This window comes from Columba livia, chromosome 4 (genome assembly GCF_036013475.1).
Source record: "Columba livia isolate bColLiv1 breed racing homer chromosome 4, bColLiv1.pat.W.v2, whole genome shotgun sequence".
Classification (NCBI taxonomy): domain Eukaryota; kingdom Metazoa; phylum Chordata; class Aves; order Columbiformes; family Columbidae; genus Columba; species Columba livia.
The window spans coordinates 55,679,307-55,695,462 of record NC_088605.1 but is presented as its reverse complement, the minus strand read 5'-3'; the positions used below and the strand labels follow the sequence as shown (position 1 = coordinate 55,695,462).

The window sequence follows — 16,156 nt, the reverse complement described above, 5'->3', positions numbered from 1 at the left end:
TAAAATAGTGCCTTTATTATTGTACAGCAAGTAATAACCTTAGACGCAGAAAACAGAACTCTCTGCTGACTTTTGCATGCTCAATTCCACAGCACACTACATTAAGTATTAAAGAAGTAGTAAATAAGCCATACCGAAACAGCAGTTTTCTAACTAAAAGCAGAAGACTCCCCTGCTGTTTAACCATTTGGGATATTCCATGCAAACAGAGCTTCCTATAAACCGGTATTATGTTGTTAGTGGTAAATGCCTAAAATTACCTTATAATGAGAGTTTAATTTCAATACTTAAAAGTTTGAGCTCAAGTCACAATAAGTTTTTATAGATTCTGAAAATACACATTGAACTGGAGTAGTTTGCATACTTAAGTACCACGTCGTTCAATAAAATACTAAATAAAAAACTGTCAGCTTGCCAGACAATGCCTTTTATGCTATGAGATGACTCTTAAAGTGACAACTGTTGTTTTCTCTACAAACTGCAAAAATCTATCCTAAAATATAAGGTACTATGAGAGATACATTACATAAAATATTACAGCACATACAATCTTTAGCAATTACATTCAGCAAAAAAAGTTTTACAGTTTGCAGTTGTCATCATTTATGGTGATGCTGAATATTCTTAAAAGAGGATTTTAGTAATTAAAAAAAAAAAAGCTTAAATCACTTAAGCCAGAAGTTCATATAAAATTATTAAAATATCACCGCTTAAAGAAAATGCTATCAGTTGTAACTATCACAGCATAAAAGCTGCATATCACAAAAAAATCATAAACTTCATTTTTGTATCTGGTTTCAAAAGACTATAAGCATGTATAGGAAAAACATTGATTACATGCCTGTTATAGTGATCTAATTCCTGACTTGATGAGTAAAATTTTACCCCTGGAACCAATGTCACATTAAGATGAGACAGATAAGTACAGTTCCTCTACAACCCCAGTACAGCAACAAACCGTAGAATGGGGGAAAACTGAACGACTGGATCACTGATTTCAGGTCCACAGTTTCTGATGGAGGAAGCAATTTTCCTGGGCAATGTCTCTGTTTCTCTCTCCCACTAGCAAGCTGTTGCCATGACTCCTCATGAAACGACATCAGAGGTCAGGTTTGAGTTCATCTACCATCAAACCTTTCCAACTGCAGTTTCCTCTTCAGGTTCTTTAACCATCAGCTATTTTCAATGCTGAGATGAAAGACAGTAGCTTCAGGAAGAATTGGAACAGAAATCTTAAATGTTAATTGAGAAATCAAAGTACCAAGCAGTTCTGTAAATATTCAGCAATGGGAAGTAAGAAACAAAGTCAAAGGATATAAGTCAGAGAAACAGAAGGGAGGAGAAGGGTCGACATACAAACAATGGGTGGACATCCAAATAATCAAGTTGCAGTGCCTGCATAAATTTTATGGAGAAAAGAAAACAGAACAAAGAATAATAGCAGGAGTATAAGGCAACTGCCTCTTGGCTCCAGTGCTCTTTCGTTTAACTCTGATTTTAGTTTTTGAATTTTTGTAAAACCACTGTATGGAAGAAAATCTATTCCGAGGCAGACTACTAACTATAATGACAAGAAAATCACTGTTGCACGGTTACACCAGCAGTGATGGCCTGATCCCACCAACAGCAACATTCATCATCATCGCCAGTGCCAAACAGCAGCAACCTTCCTGCTTAATGTCTGATAAGCTTTAACTGAATCAATTTAACTAATAAAAACCTCAACAATATACATGGTGAGTACTGTTGTGGAACCAAATGCACCTTTATATTACCCTTTTCCCCAAACGTATCTTAGTTTTAATTAAACTCTTATAATGAATGCATGCAAACAATGAACAAGATTCCTGCTATCATCATACCCCTTTGGGGGAATGAAAACAATGTAAACCAATCCCACCTCTTCACTCAAAACAGAGGATGACCAAACCTGTCCCTTATCTTTCCCTTGGGTAATCCTATCCTAATACAGATCTTTTAAGAAAAGATTTAGAGAAAAGGAAGCTAAATCAAATCAAATTTTTAAAAAAGAGGGGGGAGGCAGAAAAGCTAACATGTCTCTTCCATTACACACCACTTGCATACTACATTCCCTTTCTCATCCTGCATCTGTTGGCTTCGTTAGACTAAAATATTCTGGGTATCCATTATTCCACTGTTACATGACACCCAGCAATACAGGGCTCTATTCTCCTCTGACTCTATATGTTGCTACAATAAACCTGATAAATAATAATTTTCTGCTCCTTTCACTGCAAATCCTCCCCTGCACTCAACAAGTAAATTTTCCAAAAAGAAAAATAACTATTTCTATTTTAAGTAGAAATAGAAATAAATGTCTTCATAACTATTCAGAGGGTACTGGAAAATCCAGATGATTCTTTCGAATCAAATTTGACTCAGAATTAGGACCTAATGCCTAACAGACATGCACCCCAATATCATATTGATTGCTGCATAATCTGAATTATTTGGGGTTTTTTTTCACTTAAACAAGTTATCTTAAAATATTTTTTGAAAGATTAATGCATCATCAACATCTTTGATGAGATGTTTTCCCAGTTGCAGAGATACATAAAAAGACACAGACGAGTTATAAATAAGACTAAAGGTTAAACAATAAACTGAACAGCACCACTATGCAAAGCTTCTCCTGCCAGAACTTTGAGTAAACAGCACTGTTCCCCAAATTGTGCATTTCTTAAGCAGTCTTCCTTGGAAACAGAGACACATTATTTGGTTTGTTAACATGAACAAAAATATTCACATATTTGTAATTAGTATAAAGTCAGCGACAAGCGCTGCCGCTCACTGAACTTTCCATAATCTCATACCCTTCCCCTCCACTAAAACTCTTTCCATAGTCTCAAATTAAACAGACTAGCTGTAAAACAGCAGGGTGTCAAATTAAAGCACACTTTATTTTCAGAGGTCTCCACACTTCGCAGCCGACTTCCTGTCAGGAAGAGTTCCATTTCAGTGCAGAGCCCCATCAGCAGGGAGCTCCCAGAATTAAGTGCCAGTTGATATTACTTTGTTTTGCATTTACCACCCATGAGAATATTGTTCAAAGATCTAGTTATAAAGTCAGCATGGTATCATCCTTCTGACTAGACTGCCAAGCCACAGGGTGTGCTCTCACTGCACAAAACTCACCTTAAATGGTGGTGTTTTTTTAAGTCCTAGTGTGCTGGTGAAGCAACAGGATGCCTTTTTTCTTCAGAAAAGTCTGGCTTCTGTAGCTAAACTACATTCCCTTCGTTTTGAACATCTGTAGTAGTGTACATTCATGGAAATGAAGCTGCCCTGTTCCCCTATCACACCCCCAAGATTCACATTCACATTATAAAATCCACTCTCTTCCATAAACACGCAAATGTACACATTAATCATGCAAATTCTCAGCAAGACAGTTTCAAAGGATAATACTTATAGCTCTAGTGGACATGCTTTCTATTAAATTCATACCACCACCATGTCCTGGATTCCTGACTGAATTCAAGTAATTTTCATTTCATAAGAAATTTTTTTTAGTAAGAGCCTATAATATCTGAAAAGCACACAGAACAACCACTAGAGACCTTACAAAAAAAAAGAAAAGCAGGGAGGAAAAATCCTCATTTTCTCCACAGAACTTGACTGTAGGCAACAACTGTATCTTAGTAAAATGACCTTAGGAAAGTTCATCTCTCTCCAGTAGCACAAATTATTTCTAAGAACGGGTTTCTGGTTTTTAACCTTGTATTTTATCAATTCCTCTATCCAAAGTCTGCAAGTCACGTTGACTTCTCCAAATGTATTGTCCCAAAAAACAATGCCTCACATCAGTCCACACTAAGATGTCATGGCTTTACTACACCTATCCACTTGCACCTCTCTACATACCTTAGCCTAATATATAGCACCCATCCCAAGTTCTTTACATATAAATGTTGTGTTCATGTTTGTTTGTTCTTTTTGTTTTGTTTGTTTTTATTCAAAGCCACAAAGGTCAGAATTACTTTCCAGAAAATTGCTGTATAGTATAAACCAAAAACACTGGTTCTTTCACGCTAATTTTCTCAGTTTGCAGCTGATATAGCCTGCTTTTGTTGGAAACTTCAAAATACAGCAATTGCAAATTACAGAGGGTACTTTACAGTAGGTCTAGATGAAAGTTTTAGTTAGGAAACCATTGCTATCACTTTGAAGATTATGTCTAATATACAGAAACATCAAGCTCATTTAATAATAGTATAGAAAATCAGATATTCCTCTGTTTTTCCTCATACTAAATACGGTAACCATCTTAAAATCCCACATTATACGTTTCATCTCCAAACTGAAGAGTGATCAAACCTTTAAAATATCGTTCTAGACTAAGAATTATGGAAGACATAAGGACATAAAGCCAATGTACAGGTTCACACATTTTAACTTCTCTGACTACTGCTTGTCAAGATGTAACTATAAAATGCTTATTGCATCATTAGGTTAAGAAAAGCTCACTTATTATTCATGCAGTATTGGCAAGTCATTTCAAATACATTCCAACCTAATGCCACACTTAAGGAAAAAGCAAAGTTTAAGTTAATCCTCCCGATCACCAGCCAAATGGCTCACTCTGATGATATGAAGTGCCTCCCAATGCAAGAAAATCCAAAGCCCTAAAAAGACCTTACAGAGAAGAACCGATGTCTTCACCTATCATAATTAAAGAAGAAAATGGCAACTGAAGACAACACCAACGAATAAGTGTTGCTTTTACAGACTGAAAGAGCTTAATTTCTATCTAAACTGGACTCTTCCACACACTTGGTAAATGCCTGTAAGCTTCTGGACTACTAGCTACTTTGAGAGGATTATGTTGAAATTTTTCCTCTGACAGATTATTCTACTTAGTGATAATAATTACCTGAAACATTAATTGAAACTTAAGTCTCTTTTGTCCCAGGAGAGCACTTTGATAGCTTGGCCTCTGGCTACTGTGGGATCTATCTTCCACTCTCTCTAGCTTTGACCACAGTCTCTGTCTTGCAAAACTAAGTCACTGTAGAATAAAATACACATTGCAAGGAAAAAAGAATATATAGGAAGAGTTATTGAATATACGACAAGAGTTTTTGAAGAGGAAATAATTTATAATGTAAAATCGCTTCACTGAAAATAACCCGAAGGAGCACTGTATGTAAAGCTCAACAGACAATTTCCAACTACTTTGGGAATAGAATCTCAAAGAATATGATAAGAATCTTCCAATTGGTATATCAGTTAAAAGAGTCATGCAATATTTGTTACAAAATTGCATCAGGAATGTTCCCACTACTGCCTATGTAACAATTAATAACATGCTTGGCAAACCCTTGTTTTCAAATGCTAAGAATTACAGTTTTATTAATGTGCCTAGTTCCACCTGGTATGAAGTAAACCTGAGGAAGCTTCAGAATCTAAATAACCCATAGCAAAATAAGATGATCTTGAATACTCTCACTTCTTTCCGTAGCCACCTCATCTCTATATATAAAGCTGGCAGATACTATTCAGATCTTTACATTCTTCAAAAAAGCACAAGCCAAAAAAAAAAAAAAATACAGTATAAAGTCTGGCACACCTGCAGGTGAAATATTTTTCCGTATATCTCAATATAGTCCCGTTATTTAGCAATATGAGACAAACACCTATGAGAGCAATTCATGCAATGCCTTCCCCTGAACTAAAGAATTAATACGTTAAGAGGCCCTTTTTCTATTTTTATTTGTTAAGGTCTAAATAATTTTAATTTGCCTAATAAACTTATGCTTCTAATAATTTTATCATTAAAGCAATCTGAATCTAAGGTATATTTTTTTACCTAAATATATTCATCTTTGGTAAAAACAAAGCTCCTATTGGCAGAAGTTCATGCTGTACAAAAAGAATAACTTCCAGTCCCTGTTTTTTTAAAAGGAAACTAGAACATGCATTAAAACTGATAGAAAGTTATTTGGCAGCTTGCAAAATCTGCCCTGTGTATACATTTTTTAGATAATGGTTCTAAAGAATTATTAGATCCTTTTTAAACTTATTTTCAGCTGTGAGAACACAAACTGATTAGATGGAAAAATGTTATCGTGATTAAAATCATAGAATGACCTGAGTTGGAAGGGACCCACAGGGATCATTGAGTCCAACTCCTGTCCGTGCATATGACAACCCCACACTTCACACCATGTGTCTGAGGACATTGTCCAGTCTCAAACACTGTCAGGCTTGGGGCCGTGACACCCCCCTGGGGAGCCTGTTCCAGGGCTCCACCCCTCTCTGGTTGAAGAATCTTTTCCTAAACTCCAACTTAAATCTCCCCTGGCACATCTTCCTGCTATTTCCTCAGGTTCTGTCATTGGTCACCAAAGAGTAGAGTTCGGTGCCTGTCCTTCCTACTCCCCTTGTGATGAAGCTGTAGAATGCAATGAGGTCTCCACTTAGTCTCCTCTTCTCCAGGCTGAACAAACCAAGTGACTTTAGCTGCTCCTCATACGGCTTCCTCTCCAAACCCTTCACCAACTTCGTAGCCCTCTTCTGGACCCTCTCCAGTAGCTTAGTATATTTTTCTATCCTGTGGCACCCAGAACTGCACACAGTGCTCCAGGTGAGGCTGCACCAGTGCAGAGCAGAGCGGGACAAGCACCTCCCTTGCCCGGCTGGCAATGCTGTGCCTGGTGCAGCCCAGGACCTGTTGGGCCTCTTGGCTGACAGGGGACACTGTTGGCTCATGTCCAACTTGACGTCAACCAGACCCCAGATCCTTCTCCATGAAGCTGCTTTCCAGCATCTTGTCCCCCAGTCTGTATGTACAGCCAGAGCTGTTGTGTCCCAGGTGCAAAATCTGGCACTTGCTCTTGTTGAACTTCACATGGCTGGTGACTGCCAAGTTCTCCAGTTTATCCAGATCCCTCTGTAAGGCCTCTCTGCCCTCAAGAGTGGCATCAGCAAACTTACTAAGCAATCATAGAATCAAGCCCTGAGTCTAACTCATTTATAAAGACATGGAAGAGTGCTGGCCCTAAGATGGATCTCTGCGGAACCCCGCTAGTGACCAGCCACCAGCACGACATAACCTCATTTTCTAGAGCCCTTTAAGCCTGGCCCATCAGGCAATTGCTCACCCACAGCACTGTCAGTTTATCCAGTTGTGTGCTTGTCCATCTTGTCCAGGAGGATACTGTGAGAGACAGTATCAAAGGCTTTACTGAAATCCATAAAGATCAAGTTGACAGGTTTCCCTTGGTCAACTAGGTGGGTAACCTTGTCATAGAACAAAACTAAGTTGGTCAAGCAAGACTTTCCCCTCATGAACTCCTGGTGGCTGGGACCAATGATGGCGTTGTCATTCAGATGCTTTTCAATAACTTCCAGAACAATCTTCTCCACGATTTTGCCAGGTACAGAAGTGAGGCTGACAGGCATGTAGTTCCCAGGGTCATCCCTGTTGCCCTTCTTGTAGATTGGGAGAATGTTTGCCAGCTTCCAGTCTTCCGGGACCTCCGCAGATTCTCAAGACCATTGAAAAAATAATGGAGAAACGTCTAGCTATGATGTCAGCCAGCTCTTTAAGCACCCTTGGATAAATCCCATCAGGCCCCATCGACTTGTCGGAGTCTAGCTGGAGTAGCAGATCCCATACAATTTCTGGATTCATTGGGAGTTTATCATTCTCACAGCCATGGTTTTCCAGCCCAGGGTTTTGAGGGCCCCCAAGTTAATCATCAGTGTTGAAGACTGAGGCTATACTCAATTCAATTAAAACTTCATAGATATCACTATAGCTATGCATTACATCAAATTGCACTTAAAAGTAAATTAGGAACCAGCGCAGACTACAGAGCATCACTATAATGTATTCTCTCTGCAAGTAACAAACATTGAAAACCACCCATCTCTTACAGCAGCTAAAATCTCCATGTAATTCAAAGGCTTACCACATTTTAGAACATGCTGCAGAAATCCATTTGTGAGGTAATGAATTTGGATCACAGATATAAAGCTTTTTTCTGAGCACAGGATACCCAGAAAAGCCTGAAGATCCGATTGCATTTTACAAACACTTAAGTACTAGGGTGGAGGAGGAGTGTGCATATGCAAAAAATTCACTGAAAAATCCAAATCTTAACTATTAGTACCATCCTATTGCTCTTCCTTAGGAGAAATATGCTACCATATTGTTTGACTGCATGGCATATGTTGATATTGTTTAAATAATTAAGATACCTCATCAGAGTAAGAGAGATGATGCAACTAAAATACAGCCCATGCAAAAGATGAATATCGACATCTTTACGAACAACAGAATCCATTACCAAAGTGATTCGGTACCATATGAAAGAACATGCTAGAGAAAAACCGTTTGCAAACACTTCACCATTTTACCAGTGAGTTGACTTAAACAAGAACAAAAGAGAGCTGAAGACCTATGATTTTGTCCACACAGGCAGTAAGACCAACTTCGACAATGTAGTTTTTTTTTCTCATTTAATCCTACTAACCAGCCTCTGCTCTATTTTCAAGATGCATACGCACCGCTTTCCTCTCCAGAAATAACCCCCAAAATCTATCAGTACAAAACATGACATGTCCAACCGTAATCATATTTCATTGGTCCATATGAGCAGATGCCATCATTGCACACACAAAAAAATCTGTAGTATCAGAGTGTATGCTTCCCTCTTCCATCTCCCACCAAAAGACATACATTATCAAGGTCCAATATAAATCTAATAGCTACAGCTATGCAGTTGTATTGCAATATATCATATTAATATTTCTAGAAGATGAAATACCTAGACATTAAATATATTAGAACATTGGTCTTGGTTTTATATATGCCATTGGCTATCAAGAATGTGTCCTTAATCCCTTTGAAACAACAGGGGGCAGGAACCAAGCAGCTTTGATACCTTGAACCAGCAAGCAGGGTGTATATATGAATAGTGCTGGTGGAGGGGTCATATAAGTTGCCACAGTATTCATTAATTTTTAATTGAAAACTTTTTAAAAGGTTGAGTGGCATTCTGCCAATTTTAGAAAATTATACAGGAGCTGAAAAGTATTGAATTCAGTTAGTATAAGTTTATTTTATGGCCTAGAAAATTTAGAAGCAGTAGAAAAAAGCTCAGAAGTCAAAGACAGATGTGACGAGAATCACCTAATTAGTTCTCTTACACATAGTCCACTGACAATTCCATTGATTTACTACAGAAAGAAGGAAAAAGATATTTCAAGTGCTGCAAATTCTGTAAATTCAAAGGCAAAATGGGGAACCTATTTCACCTATTTATGTACCTTTTCACCTTGGAGTTACAATAACAGGACAAATGCTTCATGTATGTGCACAATGATAGAGTTTTTTAATAACTTCATGAGAGGGCAGGGAAGCTCCCAGGTTTTCCTACTTCAGTCATGTTTTTCAAGAAAACATCTGACCACTGAAAAGCACAGTAACATCTTTCCTTTAGGGATAAACACCCACTCAATTAATATGTGCCCCTTTGCATTTTAGGCAGAAAGCGAGAGTCCTTTTAGACAAAAATGCTTTATTCAAGGTTGACATCACAGTTTCCCCATGCAGAAGCCTTGCCTCACAACAGCATATGAGCACCTTTAACATCCGGATGTCACTCATTTAAAAGGGATATTAGACCCAGGACTTCTCTCTTTTGGCTGGTTTAATTACCCCGACAGGATGCCAGGCCAGACTAGATGGTGCTTCTAGGTTCACTGTACTGGATGCATTTCTGATAAATGGGAAAAGAATAGATGACCTGGCAGAAGGCTCAGACAATAACATGTGATTTACAGGACATGAATGCAGCTACTATAAGATTTATCTGACAGCCCTCTCCGATAGTGGACTGTTGAGTATCCGATGGAATGATTTCTAGTCTGGAAAGTCTACTACTGAGTAGCCATACACATTATTTATTTATTAGATATTTTGGGTTGAAACCATTTTTAAATGATGCACTTCACAATGCTCAGCCATAAATTTCATTTTAAACCCTAGAAGGGAGGTAGTGTTATTGGAATGTGTGTCAGACTGAATTAGGATGAGCAACACAACGCTTTTATAAAGTGGCCTTGAATGCAACGTCGATTCTTTCAAAAATGATATTAATGTCACATAAGCAGGAACACTTTGCAGTAATATTAAATGAAGGATTTCTTTACGTTTTGATAGATTTATATAAATGTAAGCATACACACAGAGACATGTCTCAAAATGCAGTGTGTCTATCAAAAAACACAACTGGATTTGTCTTAGAAAATGTCTTTTGTCTCTATCTCAAACCACCTGTTTCTCTTTTTACCTTGTGTTGAACATAAAACATATAAACACAAAACTAAAATACAAACAATGGCCTTTTTCCATATGCCTAAATGTATGAACTTTAAACAAGAGAAAAAAATAAGCAGGTACCACAAATAGTTTCACAGAATGATATCTTTTGAATTCTTTTAATCACTTCACTTGGGAAAGAGCTTTATTTTCATAATTTTATGAAAACAATTACTTGTGAAATATTATTTCATTTTGCAATTCTGAGAAAGAAAAAAAAAAAAAAATCTATATATTCCAGCCACAAATCTGAAGAAACATCAGAAAAATTTCAGATGTTTCAGAAAAGCAATCCAAGGGCTTACACCAACATTTACAACGTTTAAAGCAAATTTTCAGAAAAAGGGTAGCATAAAAAACACCAAAGATATTAATCAGAGTAATTTTTCAATTTCATAAAATGATGGCTGACAAATTTGTGAAGTTTTAAATCAAATTTGCAGATACTTACTCTGTAACTATGTCACATTATTTATGTGATTAAAAACTAGTTTTTGACCTGATCTTTTGATCTTTGGCACTTCATCCTCTCCATCTCCTCTTAAAAATTAATTAAAATTTTAGCAAAAGGATATCACTTCACTTCCCACCCCATCTTCTGGGGGGAGGAGAGAAGGGAGAAAAAAAAAAAAATAGGAAAAATACGAAAATCAATCAAGCTCAACCCCATCTCCTCCCAGTATCTGTAAAATGTCGGCTTGAAATTCAATTTCATATCTCTCAAGCTTTCATGTAGCAAAAGACAGTTCACTTCTTAACAAAATAAATCACTTCTGTGATTGCCACACTGACCTCTTTGAATTAGGAAAATTCAAAGTGAAAAATGTAATTATCACCCCAGAACAATCTGTATACATCTGGAGCTAATTTCAGATTCATTTCTCACATCATTTTTCATATTCTGCCAAAAATTACAGCTGCTATGTAACTTTTAAAAGACTTTGAGGTCTTTGTGACTTTATTGGTTTATTTCTACTATTTCACAAAGAACAACTTCAGTCCCTGCAACTAGCACTGCTAAGCAATCACATATCCTCAGTTTGATTAGATTAGCATTAAGTGGCATTGTGACACATATGACAAATAGATGCATTAGAGCACGTCATTTATTCCTTATCCTTTCCACTTCCCAAAACCAAACAAGTGAGGTACAGTACAGAGCACAACATGATTTTAAAAAAGATTAGATTACCCTACCAAAAAGGAAGGAAAGGTCAACCACTAATTATTGATACAAGCAGCATGGATACCAAAAACTAATTTTAAAAATGGTAATACGAAGCTGTCAGGCACATACAGGCTGTTTCAAAAAGATGGACCCAATTGCAGAGAAACAGTGATTTCTAATTCAGTCCGCTTTTTTGAAACACCCTGTGTTTAATACTCATTAGTTTTACTCCAACACATTAATGAATGAACAGTAAAACTGGTATATGGATTTCTTGGTAGCAAGGATTGTTTTCTAATTTAAATTAAATTCTTATTCTAGAAGTTGTGAACAATAGCCACTTCCAGTATTGCTGTACGTAAAATAACCGTCTCTAAATTCTGAAAGTTCCATGATGAATATTAAATTCCTTTCAGAGTAAAAAAATATTTCCTCAGGAAGATGGAACACCAGATGAGCAAAGTTCTAGATGCATTCATTAATAATAAGCTCCCTAGAAAACATAACTACTCTTCACTAGTTCATTGTAAAATCTATTAGGTGTAATCTCCAGAAGTAATTGTTCTTATTGCACCTTATTGACAATGCAGACTATCGATTTTTCACACCTTCTATGATTCTTTCATTTGTATTCATGAAATGTCTATCAGCACACTCTAAATAAATTTGGCAATATAGGCACTAAAACGAATAAATCGATGTGAAGAAACATTAATTTTGCATTATCCTTATTCGTCAGGCAAGCAAACCATAAGGGCTGTAAATGAAGGTCAAAGGTTTTGAAATGGGTCAGAACCCTTGACCTCTAGACCAATACCATTCCCATTAAAAAGGGCTATTTTAAAGTTTTAAGTAGGGGAATTTACTACCAGAAAGGTATCATTTTTAAAGTACAAAAAAAAAAAAAAAAAAAAGCTCAATAAAAACAGTCTTCCATTTAATTACAAAAAAGAGAGCAAGAAACTCAATAAGAAAATCTAATTAATATAGCATATGCCATTTTAAAAAAGTTCCTTAGACTCTGGCTCTTTTCCAACCACAGGAACGGGCAATTCTCAGGTTCTTAAATATCTAAAATCACTTTGCCTTTAGGAATGTAGAATGTCCCAAACTCCTGACAACCAGGGTTGCTTTCTTACATTTTTCTCAAATTCTTAGTACTTGTCAAATCAATTAAGAATGACAGGGTTTCAAAAGTATTTATCACTCATTTCATAACCTCTGCACAAAAGGAAAAATTCTATTCATCCCAGAGGATCCAGCGTGCCAAGATGCAGAAATCAATCTGTTTTCATAAGCTTAATATTTCATTGATCCTATTTTATCTTACAAAAATGACAGCACAGAATTACTTAGGCACACCAGCATCAAGGTTATACAAATGCTCAACAGTAAAGTAACATAAAACCTTTAGTATCTTCTCTCTCCTAGCAAATAGATAGAATCATTTATTCTCTCTTTTGTAATCAAAAGGCCTTGCACATGATCTTTTTTACCCATTACACATAACCTTAAATTTAAAGTCAAATTTTACCTGTAAACTTCAATAGTGCTCAAAGACAGTGATTTTGGACAACATTGGTATTTAAACCTCACCTGAGAGCAAAGCAGCATCACCAGTTCCACAACTGAACTGCTAGATTTCATGCACACGAGACCTACAAAAGGAAAAAACAGTATACGTAATGCATGCTTATATGGCACCAGCTGTTTGCAAAGAAATATTTTGAAGTGCGATAGATTAGAGGCATTTTAATAATCAAAAGAAAGCAGAAATTCTCATACCATTTACAGTAAAATTTTGTACTTTATCAGCACAAAATGAAAGTGAGAGGGAGACCATAAATTCCATGCTTCGCATCTAAAAATGCAGCTAATAGTAATACATTACCGCTATCATTCACAGTTTCATAAATGTTTGTATTTCAAAGTGATCAGAAGTGTGGTTAACATATGTTATATTAGTCCACTGTATCTACATTTTGCTATTTCTTGAAGGATTGGGTCATTATATATGCAGAGAAGGGAAATGGCTTTATGACCTTTGCTTTCTCCATTGCGCATTCTCCTTTCAGCCCCCAGCTATCAATCAAGTTTCCATTTTGTTTCATGGCAGCAGACATCCCAAACACTCTTATTAGTACTTTGACCCTTAACCCCACACTAAACCTTAGCAGAAGTGCAAGCAGTAACCTATTATATATTCTCAGTTGTTTATAAACTAATTTTACTATTTTTTTTGTATTCCTATTTTGTTTGGGGTTTGTCTTTAACTGGTTTTTAAATCCCAAAATCGGTTTCACGTGGTTTTTTTTGTCTAGACAGCTCATACACTCCAAATACTTCTCCAGTTTTTTTTTTTCTTCATCCAGACTATGAAATACTCATCTCTCTACATCTATACTACAGTCAAAATACTTAGAAACCAGATTATTTTTTATCTCCAGACAAGAAAATGTAAATAAATAAGATATTTAACTTCCAAGCAAATAAAGCTTTGAGAAAAATCTCTTTCCTCTTATTCTCATTAAATGAATGAAATAAATTTGTTCACAAGGTAGCTTCCATTAAAATATTTTTCAGCTAAAGCTATGCTCACATGTAGAATACCATCCTTTTCAGTCATACAAGAGAAGACAATTCACACACTTCCTGTCACTTCTGTCTACCCCCAAAATGTAGGTGAGCTAAATTCCTAAGCTCTAATCATTTTAATTTCAGTCAAGTTTAATGAAGTCTCAGTTTTGATGTCAGCAGTCTTCAGTTAAACACTTATCAGTGTTAGATATTCTCACTGTGTTTCTTACAATGCTGACTGTATTCAGCACTACATACAGGTTTCCAGCCCTAATCCAGGAAACAAGTAGTTTCAAATATGTTTTTAAAAGAGAACTTTAATTCCTCAGGATACAACTAGATCTATCAGCACAAATACAGCTCATGTGCAAGCAATCAGCTCAAGTTAAGTGACCATGAGCTTCTAACACGGGAGCCCTTCCTTACTGGAAGCTGACACAAGCTCAAGCCCTAATTCAATTCACTGTTTTAATTGGACAAAACCCTGCAATTTTCACTCTAAAAATCAGCGGACAAAGCAATTTACATGACATAACCAAATTATGAAAAAATTGAAAAACTGGTATCCACTACTCAATTCACAGTGTTCCAATAAACATGCGTTTTTAAATTAAGGACATTAATAACTACAGAACTGAGCCTCATTTTTAACCAGAGAGAAACCCACCAGTAGAGAGAAAATTCAATCATCTCAAACTCAATCATTTTAAGCCAACACCAGGCAGAGTCATGATCCTTGTTGTGCACTTGAATCTTCATCTTCTCAAGAGTACTGGAGGATTCTTCCCCATCCTGACAATGTCTTCCTCTTACCTGTTTGACTGTCTTCCAAATAGAAACCAAAAAGACAGAAGCAGATTCACATGCAAGAGATACACCACAGTACACTCTGCTGACATGGGTCCCAAGAAGCCTTCTGGTACAACATCACAGTCAAAATGCAAGCTCTTTGTAGTTAACCTTCTACACTACATATTTTATATCGAAGCATTGACCCTGACACCAAATTTCTGTTTAAGGCTCACTAACACATTTAATACGCCAGCTTCTATGGGACAATTCCCTGGAAGAGCTGGAAAACTAAAGAAGAAACAACAGTTTGTCCCACATAATAAGATACAGGAAACTATCAGATGAGATGGAGGCAAAGTGACAGCGGAGATAGCAAAGGTGAGGAGGCAATGGCAGTGACCTCAGAGGACTAAAGACAGAAGGAAAAGGAGACAGTAAAATCCAGCAGACAGCACTGTGTGGGAAGGTGGGAAGAAAGGTTCTAAGGCCAAGCCAGTAGAAGAAAAACTGAAATTTTGAGTCTCCAAGGTAAAAGAAAATACACTTTTTTGTTTTTTAATGGAAACTTACTTGTACCTTCTATCAGCAACTCCTGTCCGTGGCTGCCCAAAAGAGTCCGAGAAAGAAAGGGAGCAAAATCCACAAAAATCTCTCTCAGAAGTGGGGCAGCTTTTTCCAAAGCATGTTCAAGCCTGTCTGTAATACTAGTAGAAAGATACAGGTGGTTAACAAAAAAAGAAGCAAGTTGCTGAAATTCTGTAGAAAGGAGTATAATTTTTGACAATGTTTACGTGAAGCAGATGTATAAGAAGAAATCAATAACTCAATGCTTATCTTTTTCCAAACCTTCATTAGGTATTGATCATCAACAAAACAACATTTTTAAGTGAGTTGCTTTGTTTTGTTTGTTTTTAATGTGGAATCAGAATATCAACTGTAATATCAAAAAAGTGAGCCACAGCACAGCTGTTCAGATGTTCAACTGAAGAAGTTACCTCATATTTGAGGTGGAATCCTCAGGCACTGAAGAAACTGTAGGAACAGATGGTAATTTCGAATTAGATGATCCCCTTCCTGCAAGAGAAAACAATAAATAAATGATACAAGAAAGCAGGCCAGAAGTTAGACAACCAGACCAGAAACTAAAGCCTCAAGCTCATCCTCTGGGAAACCACTGTTTTCAAGTACATGAGAGACCAAGTAAACCCTTGCACCTCTTTGTACTTCACTTTTTTTGCCATAAGACTCTTATTTACTTATATTCATAT

General features: G+C 36.6%; 1 protein-coding gene across 4 annotated transcripts in view; it reads right to left on the bottom strand.

Annotated features, from left to right (window-relative positions):
* LRBA (LPS responsive beige-like anchor protein) overlaps window positions 1–16,156 on the bottom strand; it is a 409,013-nt gene that overhangs the window by 289,584 nt on the left and 103,273 nt on the right. For 2 of the 4 annotated variants that reach the window (XM_065061876.1, XM_065061878.1), the window contains exons 31-33: window positions 15,884–15,962; window positions 15,459–15,592; window positions 13,116–13,177 (exon numbers count right to left, since the gene is read on the bottom strand). In XM_065061876.1, the coding sequence (XP_064917948.1) occupies window positions 13,116–13,177; window positions 15,459–15,592; window positions 15,884–15,962 (275 nt within the window). The remainder of the gene's footprint in view (window positions 1–13,115; window positions 13,178–15,458; window positions 15,593–15,883; window positions 15,963–16,156) is intronic. The other 2 variants (XM_065061877.1, XM_065061879.1) reach the window with 1 other exon arrangement.